At 34.3% G+C, this 15,548-nt stretch overlaps 1 protein-coding gene across 13 annotated transcripts in view; it reads right to left on the bottom strand.

The window, feature by feature from the left end:
* Positions 1-15,548, bottom strand: part of BIRC6 (baculoviral IAP repeat containing 6) — a 235,501-nt gene that overhangs the window by 78,884 nt on the left and 141,069 nt on the right. For all 13 annotated transcript variants that reach the window (XR_006815144.1, XM_045979750.1, XM_045979752.1 and 10 more), the window contains 9 exons: positions 14,371-14,650; positions 13,238-13,494; positions 12,874-12,982; positions 10,032-10,253; positions 8,042-8,822; positions 6,640-6,783; positions 6,065-6,194; positions 1,248-1,379; positions 36-203 (listed from right to left, as the gene is read on the bottom strand). Coding sequence is in view for 12 of the 13 variants with exons in the window: in XM_045979750.1 (XP_045835706.1) it covers positions 36-203; positions 1,248-1,379; positions 6,065-6,194; positions 6,640-6,783; positions 8,042-8,822; positions 10,032-10,253; positions 12,874-12,982; positions 13,238-13,494; positions 14,371-14,650 (2,223 nt within the window). In the remaining variant the exon portion in view is untranslated. The remainder of the gene's footprint in view (positions 1-35; positions 204-1,247; positions 1,380-6,064; positions 6,195-6,639; positions 6,784-8,041; positions 8,823-10,031; positions 10,254-12,873; positions 12,983-13,237; positions 13,495-14,370; positions 14,651-15,548) is intronic.

The following is a 15,548-nucleotide window of genomic DNA, read 5'->3' as shown; positions in this document are numbered from 1 at the left end:
ATTTTTTTTAAATTTTTAAATATTGTGAACATTACCTGCCAAGAGTTTGTGGAACAGGTGAAACACTGGGACAGTAATTATTTTGTTGGCAGTCTCTGCTCCTGAAGAAGCACTTCCTATTTTATCAGGCATTGTTCGCCCTCTCCTGGATGGCGGACGAGGTGGTGTAGCTGACACAGCCCGTTTAGACTGGGATTTCAGCCCTAAAACAATCAGTAGGATTCTATAACTAGCCAACACACTAATGAAATAAAAGAACACTTTCACAATATTTTTTAAAAGTATCACATTTCTAACTAATGTCAAAAGAGAGAAACAGTTCTTCTGATCTTTATCTCCCAATTTTATTTGCCCTTTATGACACATCATTAATTTTGGTTTCATGTTTATAACTATTTTCTTTCTGTAACTATTTTCAAGAAAGTAAAAAATAATGCTAAATTTTACTGTCTTTGAGATATAGATGACTGCCCGTTTTACTAGCAAGTATTTTTGTGCGACTATGTGCAGGAAATCTCGCATTAATTCTTCTCTGAAACAGAATAAATTCCACCAGTAGTTGAGGAGTGAAGTAACATGGACTAAACAATCTTCTTTGAACTAAAATCATCTCACTTATGTTAAAGAAAATATCCTCCAAAATGATCAGTTCTCTCAGACATTTTGTCATCTTCTTCAGCTACAGTGTGAGTACAAGTCTCTGTACATTGTCAAGTTTAAAATGAGTACCTAAACAGTTCACAAATGTTCAGTATCTGATGAACTATATTAAGGTTCAGATATAAAATAAGTGTAATAATTACACTGCCAATGAGTAATGGATTTCAGGTGCAACGTTTTTACATCCAGTATTAAAACATCATTACAAGACGTTTGCATTAATACTTTGCATTATGTGCATTAATTTGCATATATGCATTATACACATAAATTTGCATTAATGCTTTTTATTATATGAAGCTCCTATTAATACATACTGTTATAATTTTATAAAAACCCAAAACAAAATCAAGATTATAAAAAACAGAAAGCTGGGGCGCCTGGGTGGCTCAGTGGGTTAAGCCTCTGCCTTCAGCTCAGGTCATGGTCTCAGGGTCCTGAGACCGAGCCCCGCATCGGGCTCTCTGCTCAGCAGGGAACCTGCTTCCTCCTCTCTCTCTGCCTACTTGTAATCTCTGTCTATCAAATACATAAATAAAATCTTTAAAAAACAAACAAACAAACAAACAAAAAACCAGAAAGTTTACCTGAAGCAACAACAACGCTGTAATTGTCCTGAAATCCATTTTCTGCCTTAACTTTTTCTTTCTCTTCATGGTTTTTCTTTTCTTTGTCATCTTTCTGTTCACTAATTAGTTTAGCAGTGATACTTGGTGTATCTGTAAGAAAATATTACCTAAAATACACTGCTTTTCAAAATCATTAAGAAGGAGGCTACAAATATTTCAAAACAAATATTACACAAGACATTATCACTAACATGGGTGGAATGTAAACGCATTTAGAAGAAACTGATGAGGTAAAGCCTGATATTTAATCCTTGCTGATATCAATTTAAGGGAATCACCACCGTTCATAAGCCAGGATACTTAAATTCCCATCTCTAAAAAACATTACAAATTACAGTAGTATTTATTACCTCTCAAGGCAATGAAAAGCTATTACCAGTAAATTTCCTTTATTTTAGGCACAGTTCAATGTGCTTGTCACCAGCACGTAATCTGGTCCTCACAACATGCATATCAAGAAGGAATATTACTCTCAGAATAAGGAAAAAGCCTTTAACAAGTTACTGATCTAACCTATTAAGGGCAAATATGGAATTCAAGCTCAGGACTCTCCTAAAGCATTATATTAGACTTCTTACTCTACAGACAGGAGTAGAAAGGAAAAAATTTCCATAATGAAGATTTGTTTTGCTATTTTTAACTTAGGAAACTTAGATATTTTAAAAACAGATACTAAGGACTTTAATAAGATAAACTATTTGAATTAATGTTTTCTTTCATTACTCTGGAATATGGCATGCTATTAAAAACCATGAATTGAACGGACGTCTGTATCATGATCTGATCTGGCCATTAATAAATCCAAAAACCTAGAGGAACTTTTTTTTTTTTTAACTGTTTTAATATTAGGAATGACTTTCACTAAATAGATATGTTGATACTGATTCTCTTTGCACTTTTCTAACTTAACACAATTATGATCTAATGCTTCTTCATAATTTAAAAAGGTGAACAACAAATGATAAAATAGTATTATGTTTTGTATTATCTCCTACTCTTTAGCTTTCTTTGAATGTCTAAAAATATCCCCATGATCTCAATTTCTGGTGTTCCTTCCTAACTGCAGACTGCCTTTAGAGTTTCGTTTTTTTGTGAAATTTTAAAATTCTGTAAATACTATAAACAATAAATACAGAATGCAACAATACATTTACTTTCTTACAAAAACAACCAAGCAATCCCAAATGGCAAAATCGTAACAGAAGTCAGAATTAAATACTTAAATAATACAAAAATTCACACAATCCATAGCATTATCAGGAAAACCAGTAAAGGTTTAGCACCATTAGGTGCTAAGAACTTAACATAGTGTTATCCCAGTAAACCCCAAATACTAAAAGATACCACTAAGAAAAAATTTTCTAAATACTTTAAAATTGTGTTACCACTTCTGGTCAAGATGAAATAACAAAAACCAGATTTATTCTCCTATCTGAAATAACTAAAAACTAGGAAAGTTCATCAAATTGTTTTCAGACAATGGCTATAAGGCAGGCAGGAGAGGTATGCCTGGGTGATGAAAACTAATGAGGTGAGCCCTAGGACTTCTAAAGCTGCCTGCCTAGAGTTTCCCAGGCCACAGATGGCATGGCACAACTCAGGAATCACCCAAGGTGAGGACAGAGACTTGAAGCCCAGGAAGACAAAGGCAGCTGGCTGCAGTTTTCAGGTCACATTGCCAGGACGGAAAAACCTGCATAGAGAGCGAGCTCCAGAAACCTAGTGTCTTCTCTGAGCATTTTATATGTGGTTTCCTCATATAGGAAAGTGCTTCTCAAAAGTAACAAGGGGACCAACCCCTGGGTCTAAATTGAGTGTTGTAATATGTAGTGTTCTCAATGCGTAGTGAATTCTTAACAGAGTTCTCAGAAGGGTATTACCTTATTAGTAAGGCCAAAGTAGCCCTTGACCTTCATTTTCAAATGTGGTACCCTATTTCTATTCCAATGTAGCACTTTTTAAAAATTAAATTCATTAAAAATTTAGTTCCTTAGTACCATCAAACATATTTAATATGCTTAAGAGCTACTGTACTAGACAATCTAAGTTTATAAAAAACTTCCATCATCACAGTAAGTTCTGCCCTAGATTAAAAGCAGCTCTTGTCCTACCTAATAAAACTTAAAAGCTGGCTCTAAAAGCAACAATCTGTTTTCAATTATTATAACTGCATCCCAAAACAAAATAAAAAATATTTATTAAAATAAAAAAATCTCAAACACCCAAAAGAAGTAAAAAAGAAGTCACATTGCTTGGCATCCAACAAAATTTTCAAGGCAAATAAAGAAGTGATAATATAAAATCCATAAGGAAAAAGCAATCAACATAAACACACCAATGTGTTTAAGATGCTAGACAAAAACTTACACATTTTAGATAAGGACAAGGAAATACAAAAAAGAACCAAAAGAATTTCTAACAAATAAGACACTACAGAGGAATAGATTTTGAAGACAGTGATATAAATTATCCAAAAATTATAAAGAGAGCGGAAAGAAGTTGGGGGGAAAAATGAATAGAGCATCAGTGAGCTGTGAAAGAACTTCAAGAGGCCTAATAAAAATGTGCAACTGGAATTACACAAAGAGAGGAGAGAAACAGGAAGAAAGAAAATACTTGAGACAGCATTTATTAGAAACATTTTTTTTTAATTTTAAAATTCCAAATTTGATGAAATCTATAAATCCAGAGTAAAGAAAGTCAACAAACCCACATCATAAGAAAACTGTAAGGCATATAACAATCAAATTGCTTAAAAGCAATCAGAGAAATCTGTAAAAGCAAATATACTGACACACGTCCTTTATTATTTGAAAGCAATGCGGTGAAAAGCTATGGGAAGTGGGTAAAATTATTAGGTAATTTTGGGTTACTTGTTTTTATTTTTATACACATTGATAAAATATACACACACATATAAACATGCCATCAAATATGGCTAAAGATCATAAACATGCCTTAAAGGAATAAAGCACTGCTAAACAGAGGTTAACTTCAGCACTTGCATAATTTCTGATATTTGCCCAGGATGACTCTTTGTTGGACATTTTAATAAGAGTAGTATTCTTACAAGGCAATCAATTTTTTTAAATATGTAAGTAATGAAGGGAAGTATTTTTTATTCTTACTGACTGAATATGACATTTTAGAAAACAGCATTCCTTGATAGAAAAGATAAAGAAAAATGTTAAATTTCCAGTTATTTAGGGTGCCTGGGTGGCTCAGATGGTTGAACTGCCTTTAGCTCGGGTCATGGTCCCAGAAACTGGAACTGAGTCCCACATCAGACTCCCAGCTCGATGGAGAGTTTGCTTCTCCCTCCGACCTCCCCCCGCCCCCCGTGCTCTCTCTCAAATAAATAAATAAAATCTTAAAAAAAAATTTCCAGTTATTGTGCAATAATGTCTACTACTTTTCCATGATCAAGTTAAATGTGAGAAACCACAACTGAACTTCAGTACTCTTCCCCACTGGTCCTTTTTTCATTTAATTAATTATGCATTTTTTTTCCTTCACCATGTAGAAGGAACAATTTCAAGGCTATGATAGAAAAAAAAGTCTGTAAAATCAAATTTTCAAAGTTTAGCTGTACCAGGATAAGGTAGACATCTTCAAATAAGAACAAATGTTACTTATGCAGTTATAATAATACTCTAATATTTTACTGGATAACTTGTAAAAAGAAAAGAATTAGAGTATTATATACACACTTGGGTTAGATGCAATGATTAAAACAAAAAAAGATTCTTTTCTACCTTATTTTCTCATAGTAATCATATCCATTCTCATGGTTTAACCTACCTATTATCTATGTCTGGTGACAACTCTGAAATCTCTTCAATCCGGTTTTTTATTCTAAGCTTAGAATTGATAAATAGACATAAGTTTTGTTCTGAGATATTTACTCCTAACTTCCTACAGTTGTAAGCTTAGGTATCTGGATACAGATGGAAGCATACTTACATTTGTATTAGAATGCAAACATTCTTAAATTTCATTTATTTTTTAATCTGACAGCATACATAAGATCATAGTGCTCTGAGGGGCAGAGTGTGTGCCCTGCTTTCTCTTATACCCTCAGGGCTGATTACTGTGCTTAGACAAAGAAGATATTCCATCAATTCATCACTGATTTCATTCACAGGATTTCTAAGAGGCAGTAAAATCAAACTGTCTAGAGTGGATTTGCATTCTGCCACCCAAATCTGTTTTTATTTTAATAACCTATATGCCCTTCAAAGGCATCATCTTAGAATCCCTTAGAACCATCATCTTAGAATATAGGCAAGAACCTAAGTGAAAATTTCTCTCTGTGTTTTTCACTACTATAAACAGTAAGGTCACCAATCAGATCTACCTATTTCATTTTCACTACTTGACCATTCATTTCGTCCTGAGATCTATTAAATGTCTGTTAGAGTCCTGTCATCCCAACTTATAGCCTGCAAATCATCTATTATAAGACAGCCCTTATTGCAAGAAAAGTCCATCATGGCTTCCCAAGGCTTGTCAACATTTCCAACTGTCCATTCTGTCATTACCTCACAGAACACACACCACACCAAAAGAACTATGGGTACAAGAATGTATTGTACATTTTGTCCCCTTCATCAGCCTCCTATCATGCTTCAAAATGTGAAGACACGTTGACCTTTTCTGTTCATTAAATGGTTGCTGAGTGAGTAGATGCAGTAAAATAAAGTTACAAAAAGTAACAAAATTCTATATAATCTAACATAAAGTCAAAGAAAAAATAATACTTAAATCTGACTTGCCTGACACTCTGTCAAGAACTTCTGACAATGTTGTTGAGACTGGCAAATGAAGAGTCCGGAACTTATGGCCGGCTCCATACATTGGATGCTGGATGACATGGCTTGTGGCATTAATTCTACCTTTATACAGCTGAAAATTCAAAAGAAATCAAGAAGTTTGTTTTTTTTTTGATACATATAGCATTATAAAACAATTTCAAAAGCAAAAAAAGAAAAAATTTTAAATGCACACAAAATATAAAGGGTTGTTTTCGTATATATTTTAAACTGTGGTACATTTGGCATTTACTTTGTTGGTCAACTTTTGTACTGGCACCACTACACCCAATAATCAGTCACTTTTCCCCCCAATAAATTACACTCTTCAAGGTAGGGTATAATCAGGCTATTCATCACAAGGAGGGTATTCCAAAGAGATTTTTAAAGACCTATTATTATATATAAAGGTTATTCTAGTTTCAGTTTATTATGTTAGAAATTGAGATGCAGAGGTGACTCTAGGTTCTGATATGAAATTATGAAATATCTTTGCACACAGCTAATTATTAAAATTTATTTAACTGTTAAATACTCACTGGACAAGGAGACTGAAGAAACATTGTCACTTTCTCATCTTCCAGCATCAACTGCAAAAATAATCTACGTATAAACCCTGAAATGTTCCCTGATGTTGGAAGGTTCCCTCTTTGAGGAGATGTCTGAAAAAGTTCACAGAGAACCTGGCAAGTAAAGAGATTTAAAAAGTTAAGTGCACTATTTACCTGCAGCTTCGTACTTTCAATAATAAAAAAGACTATCCTCACAGAAAATTCCTCTGAATAAGAGAAATCATAGGGTTTTCACATAATAAATACCCAGCATAACCAAGTTACCTTTAACTTTAGTCACTATCAATGTGGTTACAATACAACAAAAATTATGGGGAAAAGGGTATTAAAATATAACACAAAGCCTTAATAAGAAGCTGAGAGATGAAAATTAAGCCAGAAAGCAACAAGTCACAAAGTTTTCATGCTATCCAGAAGCACAAGCCAAATTTTCAAATACTCACGGCCTTGGTTAAAATTGGTACTCTAAGCATTTCCCCTCATTAGGCACACTAAGCAGATATAGTTTCACATTAATTACTTTTGACAGCAAGCTATCTCGTTATTCTTCTCAATAAATGATTCCACATGTTTTGAAAATTATTATAACTACTCCTCTAGATTGTAAAAAAATCTGTTCTGAATAAGCACTCTAAATTAGGGCGTAAAAAAAAAAAAAAAAAGCTGATTCCTACTTATTGGTGCCTACCAGATCACAGACAGGATCTATGGTAGTTACTTTATATACATTACGGTATTTGTCTCAAAAACAATCTTTGAGGCAGGTATTTATCATTTCCATTATACAGGTTAAACAACCTGATGAAAGTCAAAACAGCTAGAAAGGAACAGAATCTGGCAAAAATCAACTAGAATACAATTATCTTGAAATAATTCTAGCTTTCAAGATTTTCGCCCCACGGACTTACTATAATAAAGTCATTTCTTGTGTTTTGTCAAGAGTCTCCTATCTGAAAAAAAACTACCCTAATAGCTACTTCATTAGAAGCAAACCAAGAGTTGTAACAATACAGTTACAACAATGTACAAAGCCTCACTGCAGATGAGATGCTCCATGACCACCCTCAAGTGGTCACTCATCTTTCAGAAGCTGAAGTGTTGTTGTTCTTGGCTTGTTCTTTTTACTGAATGGGGGCAGGGGCTGGACGGGAAGGTGAGTTTAAAAGGAGCAACATATCAATTATAGCTAGAATCACCACGAATTTGCCCATTATCTCATCAAAAGGAGTATGTGACACTTGGGAGGAGGGAGCAGATATGGTAAGGACTTTAATTATGGTTTAAATTTCTCAACTAATTTCATTAGTGTTATTTAACAGTGTATTAAAATAAGATGCCTAAAACAATACGCCAATTTTTCTAATCTTACCTGGGCCATCAGTTTTTGATTATTAGGGTGGCATGAAATGCACTGCAGAAAGAATGCAACAGTCGCATTCTCAATTGCTGTCCTCTGTTGAGTGGTCAATCCTGTTGGAGCAGCTGAGGAAAGAGGGGCTGATCTTGCACTAGTCTGCTGGGCACCTAAAGTATGTCCTCCAGAAGTGGCCCCAGAGTGACACAGTAAAAACAGAAGTGCTGTCCACAGTGGATTGACTTCAGACCCACCGAGCCAGTCTTTCATAACATGGCTACTGCCAACTTCTGTCAAAAACCTAAGAATAGGAGCAACCAGGTCTGCCGTGATAGGCATCTTATTACATTGCTGTGCAACATGATGCCGCCTGAGCTTGTCCTGGGAAATATCTACTGACTGCGCAATGCTTTCTGAGTAAGAAATGTGACTAAAGCAAAAACTAGCCAGACTTCTCACAAGAAGAGAAGGCAAACCTGAGTCCAACAATTGTTTGATCGCTTCTGGAGATTGAGAAGACGAGGCAAGGGTCGCCAAATGTGATTCAGTTAGTGCAAGAGGTGCTTGTGCATTTTTGGAGTCATCTGTTAAGGACGAAGTAAGATCTTGCTTTTTGCTATCATCCGTCATGGACAGTCTGTGATGACACTGCACTGGAGGAGGGGTAATTCCCATCCAGCCCATGAGCAAAGAAAAATAACTTGGGTGTATATGACACATGGAGCAAAGTAGACTGTCAACAGCTTTCTTCAAAACCATATTGCAGGGAAGAGACATGGACCAATTAAAAAGTAACCTAGGGGAATAAAAGATGCCAGGTTAACACTACATATGTATCTTTAGAAAGACCTCATTGTTTCTAATACCTCTACATGAAATCAACCTATACTCTATAAAATTGTAAAATCTATAAAATTATGCATTTTATTTAACATAAAATATTATGACATCGTAAGATTTCAGGAAGGCTGCTTGTGATATATATTATTTACGTATTTAAGTAGACAAAGTTAGATCAGACTTGTAAAATGAGTTTAAAAAAACAAGAGATCTATATTAAAATGGATCTACCATTCTCTGTGTGACCTCAAAAAAGTCACATAAAGGAACACTGAAAAACTATACAAAAGAAATGTTTAGATTGAATGTGATATGACTGATGGCTTAAATTTACATGTGCAAATCAAAAACCATTAAGGAGTTTCACTAGTAAGTCCTGGGTTATGCCAACTGAGAAGGCCAAATATGAAAATGACAGACTATCTAAGGACCAAAGGCCAATCTTTTAAGAGTCATGGAATTCCTCAGAAATAAATATGATATTCTATTACAGATTTAGCACTTATCAAGCAGTAAGTTCAGCAAAGCTTTAGCTGAGTATGGTAAAGAAATGTGGGTAAGTGGAAACTTCCAAAAGAACAACTGTATCAGATATCTAAAAAGTAGTAAAAAAAACTAACCATAAAAACTCTCTGAAGTAGTAACTCTTTCAAAATTTCCAGCTATACTTTTTCTCCCTAGTTGTACATTAAAGATAAAAACAAAAACAAAAACTGATGGGTTTGGGGCCTGGGTGGCTCAATCAGTTAAGCATCTGACAGTTGGATCTCAGGTCAGGTTTTGATCTCAAGGTTATGAGTTCAAGCCCTGCACTGGGCTCCAGGCTGGCCATGGTGACTAAAGGAGTAAAAAAAAAATTATTATTAAAAATAAAAATTCTGGTGGGTAAATTTGCAAAAAAAGCATAAACACTACTACAAACTGGAGGAACACATACTTTTTAAAACACTGTTTTTAGGTGGGAAAAGCAGGCAATGACATGAATATAAATTAATTAAATTTGTGTGACACCTAATTTCAAAACTATACCTAACTATATTCAAATACTACTTTCAAAGTATTATTATTATCCAAAGAGGCATACAAAATACTGTTTCATCAAGTGAAAACCTATAAAGCTTTATCTAGTACAGGGGAAAAAAAGGATTTCAAAAATAATACTTACTCAAAGAGCTCTCGGTCCAGCAGTGCTGGTAAATCATACTCTACAAGCAGTTCGTAACTATGCCAGAGAATGGCCGCCACACAGTGAAGATGAGAAGGAGATGGCATGAGAAGACCATACTCTACTGTGGAAGAGTTAGGGCACATGTAGCTCATCCTGCCACTTCTCCTCATAGCAGCCACTCTTGCAGAATCACTGACCCATTTTAACAAGGCCTGGATTCTTAAAAGAAAATAAATTCAAATAACCAATTATACCACAACCAACATTTAATTTGGATAACATCACCATTACATGTAAGCAACATATATGTGAGAATAATATACTAACTGTTTTCGGTAATTTTAATCTAAGATAGGAAGGAAAAGGAAGTTATATAAGGAGAAAGAATGTGGTAGTTCTAGTTTTCCCATAACCTTACTAATCTCAACTGATGAAAATGTTTGAAATAACGTAATTTTACAAATAAACACTGATTAATCTTAACTCATTTGTTAAAAAAAAACCACAAAACCTTGCACTACCTGAAATTACAGGATACAAAGCTTAATAAATTCACTCTTGTAAATTTTATCTTGTAATGAATCCACACAACCGAGAGCAGTAATCTAGTACGTATTCTTCATGGTGCAGAATCTCATGCAATACGGCATGTGCCATAGCTGTGGCCCCCAACTATTAAATACCAGTAGTAGCCACCCATCCCCCTTCACTGCGAAAACAGAATAAAACCCCAACATATGTACTTTTCTTTTCAAGTGCCACCCTACCCTCAATACCCTGGAGCAGGGGGCTACTGATTGAGAACAATACTTTTTAAAGCAATAAGGCTTTGGAGTTTATGTAAAATACAGAAAATAGGATAAGAGTTCTTGAAATATGGTGTTTATATTTTTGTTTGTTTTCACATTTCTAGTTTAGATCAAAAGATTCTTTGCTTCAGGATAAAAGAAATGGGGGTAGTAAAGTAAACAATGCTAATTAATTTTGTATGACAGTAAATTAAGAGAAGACAGAAAAAGAGAAGAGAGATAAGGCAATTGGGGAGGAATAAGATTTTCTCAATCCATAGAAGCCAACAATCTTGTTATTATGTCAGTTCTAAAACAGTTACATTTTTAAAGGTATTATGCAGTAAAAACAACTTTGTTCACAGCAATTTTCTTATGATAAAAAACATAAAACTACTAAAGAATCAAATAACTGTAAGAGATTTTAAGAAAACTGTTCCAGAAAAATATTTAAAACTCATTTTTTATATTCTTTTTAACCCTATTAATCACTGTAATTCAAACTTGGCACAAATTTCTTTTATCAAAAAACCTTTTTTTAAATTTCTATTTTTAAATATAATGACCACATAATTTATATAAGGGAAAAAGCTTAATGGAAGTCAGCTTATTTAATATTTTGAAGTCATGATGAAAATAAGTTTACTTGGTTAAATGTCATTTAAACATTTTTAATCAGAAAATATGAAAGCAACTAGTCTAAAATATATAAAAGCCATACATTATCAGTGGTTAAAGTATCAATATTTACGAGGTATCTTCCATGCCTGACGCTCTACTATATACTCCCAAGTCTGACCTATGTAAATCTTCCCTTGTGAATGACAGTATCCTGACTCCTCAAACCAAAAGCTGGATTCAATGAACTTGGTCAATCTAGTATCTGGCCAGGCATATAGCAGCTACTTAGTAAATACTTATGAGTTAAGTACCCGCAAAAATTAATAATTTGGTAATTTATATGTAAATTAATAAAATATCTAATGTTCTCAAATGCTAATCAAAATATTAAAGGATGACATAACTCAGAAAACAAAAGATTATTTTTTTTAAATACAAATCTGTGTTCTTTTTTTTTTTTAAGGTTTTATTTATTTATTTGACAGAGAGATCACAAGTAGGCAGAGAGGCAGGAGGAGAGAGAGGGGAAAGCAGGCTCCCCACTGAGCAGAGAGGCCGATGCGGGGCTCGATCCCAGGACCCTGAGATCATGACCTGAGCCGAAGGCAGAGGCTTAAACCACTAAGCCACCCAGGCGCCCCAAAAGATTATTTGTTTATAGAGTTACGTACTCTAAAAATGTTCTTTGATATAAAGGGTATATATCAAAGAAAATGCCAAATCATCACTCAAAAATTTACCAATAAAAATATGTTTCAAAAATACTTGGGAAGTCTTATCAATTTGAAGGTAGAAGACACCAAGGAAAAGAACTATATTAGTAAAACTCATCTAAAAATTACCTACACTAAAACATCACTAAATATCTAGGTGAAATGTTTAGATGTTATTTACTTGGTATGACAGTGTTTAACTTTGTGGCAGGAGAGAGAAAAATGCAGAGTGTAATGAAAAGCTGTCAATGAATATTATAAATAATAATAAGCAATCAAAACAAATACTATCACCATTGTCAAAACAGTCTTTGTACCCAACATGGACACAATATTCCTATATTCAGACACAGTTAGTAAATACTACCAAAGACAGAAGTATGATTATGAGACCATTACAACTTATAAAGATCTCATCACAACCCTGTCACATAGAAATACCTAATATTTTATTTCATTCCAATCAAAAAATAATATTAAAAATTCTATTTGAGTTCAAATTTGCTTAAAATATGTCCAAATACATAAAGATTTATGTTAAATGTTCACAAAAATCTCTAGAAGTAGTATCAGGTAAAGCACACAGGTAACTGTGCAATGTATCAACAGTCTTAACCTTTATGAAATGCTCTAAGGAGAAAGAATTACAAGTAATACTGACTACCATGTGACTGTGTGTATGTGTGTCCTTAAACAAAAAACAAGATCAACGTATACCTGTCCTTTGTTCCAGGATCCTGAGTTGTTCCAAGCTGGTAAAGAATATCTATTGTAGAATCGGAAGAGAGTCCATTCAGTCTTCCAAAAAGTAAAGGGCTGTTCAAATCTTGCCATAAGAACCAAAAGAAAGTTTGCTCGATCAGCAAATGGGTTATAAGAAGACTTGCTCAATTTAATTTTAAATTGTTAATTAAAAATAACTGCTCTATAAATTGCAACAAAAATAACAAACCAACCCCTAAAACATTGAAACCATAAAGGAAATTAATTTCAGAAACAAGCTGAATTACAGAGATCACATAATTCAACCGTCACTCTTTGGCAGACAGGTATAACTTAAACTATCAAAGTTAACTGTCACCTGTAGGATCACTGCCTGATGCTGCACAGTTTCTCAGAAGTATGTCTATAAGCTTCAGGCCAATTCTAGTGGACTGCAGTCCTATCTTTACAAGCACGACCTCGATGTTAGGTGAATGCATTCCACAGTATGGGGACATCAACAAGGCAGCACAAGTCTGTAGCAGATTAGCAGTGGGAGCAGCTGCACTGGCCATCATTCCTTCCAGATCACTGATGTGAGTAAGGCAATGATGTAATAACCGTAACCATCCAATACTGAAATATACAACACAAAATGGCTTATGTGGTAAATTTAAGCAGCTCAGGTTATTTCTGGGGTAAAATAAAACAAATCAGCATGTTGTGTCTCATAAATAACAGCAATCTGTGTAAACAAAAAAATTCTGTAAGATCAATAAGGAATTAAACACAGTAAGTTTTCTCCATAACAAACGATACATAACCACTAATCCCATTTAGGAACTACATGCTTCTCTTTTAAATTAGTCAGAAAATGTTTTTATGTATCCATATGTTTATATGTTTAAATTCAAACTGCGTAAAATTAGAGCTGTACAAAATTATAAAGTCTTGGCAGCTTGAGAATAAAACAAAAACCCTAAATTTTCTTATCAGGCAAAACTTCCAACAGAACCAGTCTATAAAATTTTCAACTATCAAAATTTACCAGATGAATGTGAATAAAAGGATATATTCAGGTCTTGGTTTACTTGGTCAATTTGTAGGATTCCAAGCTAACCCTTCTATCAATTGGCATTTAGGAACTAACATGTGACTGGTCTCTGTTCATATGGTCAATTTGTATGGCCCAGATCTATCCTAGTGACAGACACTTGGGAAGTCTTATATTAGACTGATCCAAAGAAGAGAAACCCATACCCATATATACCACACTGTAAACCTACAGTCTAAATCTCAAGAATTAAACACACATAAATCTCAATTTTAACCAGCCTCAAGTTCCAGTTCTACAGAATTAGTATCTCTATTGCACAAAATAGAACTATGGTATTATATAAATTACCTATGGAGCAGAGAACTTCCTAAGCCCTAAAAAAAAAGAAGCCACAGAATAAATAATTTCATAAAAAGCTCAGAAAGCTTTTTTAAAAAATGAGATACATAACATACCTCGTTTTGGATACCTGATCTTCAGATGGAAGAAAGGGATTATTAACTGTTGCTGAAGAAGTGGTACCAAAAGCAGTGAGGCCCAGTAATTTAATTTGTGAAAGGCCTAATGTGCTGGCATCTCGTGGGCGATGAAGTCTAAGGCAGACAGCAGAAGCTACTTCAGCTTTTACCAGCTGAATTTTTATGTAGGTGAGACCACTTGTGACAACAGGAGTGGACAAAGGTAGCATGTTTACCCCATCTGCACTCACTTCAACAGACACTGAGGATGGGCAGGCTGTAGGAAAAGAATATTCAAAAATTACTAAAGAAAATGTGAACTGGACTTCAGGGTTGAGTGGAAATCCCAGTAAAACAGAAGCTTTTAGTTATATTCACTATGAGTTTGCAAAAAGAAAATTTATATGCCACATCATACTTTGTCAATGACTTTCAAAATAACTGATTTTGGAACTATTTTCCAACATAAAATATGAGATTTACAATATAACAGAAAGAGTATTTTAAAAATTCTAACATTCACCTAAAACCAAAAGGTTAACTGAAAATACACATGTACACTCTTGAGTCTTCACAAGAAAAAAACCTGCCAAACTGGCAATTGCTCTATTATTTCTACTTCCCTCAGAATTAGCACCAGCAATGTGGGATATTTTATTAATATGCCATGGTTTACTGTTGTTATATCATTTGGGAAAGAAAAATATAAAAAAACAAAGTGCTTTTCTACCAACTCATTATTTCAGTACTACCATATTGCAATGATTTTTAATACAGCTGAGTTAAGCTGCTTTTGCCTCTAATATTTTATTTCCCTTTCAAAATTTAACGAAAACATCCAGATGATTTTATTTTAAATAATTTTCTGCTAAAATTTAAGTAGACTCGGGGTGCCTGGGAAGCTCAGTGGATTAAGCCGCTGCCTTCGGCTCGGGTCGTGATCTTGGGGTCCTGGGATCGAGCCCCGCATCGGGCTCTCTGCTCTGCAGGGAGCCTGCTTCCTCCTCTCTCTCTGCCTGCCTCTCTGCCTACTTGTGATCTCTCTCTCCGTCAAATAAATAAATAAAAAAAATCTAAAAAAAAAATTTAAGTAGACTCAATGAAGTCATATGGGAAAATTATTTCTAACATAACATGGAACCCCATATAAGAAATGTAGCTGTGGGAGGTGCCTG

Source organism: Meles meles, chromosome 15 (assembly GCF_922984935.1).
Source record: "Meles meles chromosome 15, mMelMel3.1 paternal haplotype, whole genome shotgun sequence".
NCBI classification, from domain to species: Eukaryota; Metazoa; Chordata; class Mammalia; order Carnivora; family Mustelidae; genus Meles; species Meles meles.
This window is presented reverse-complemented; position numbering and strand designations above follow the sequence as displayed.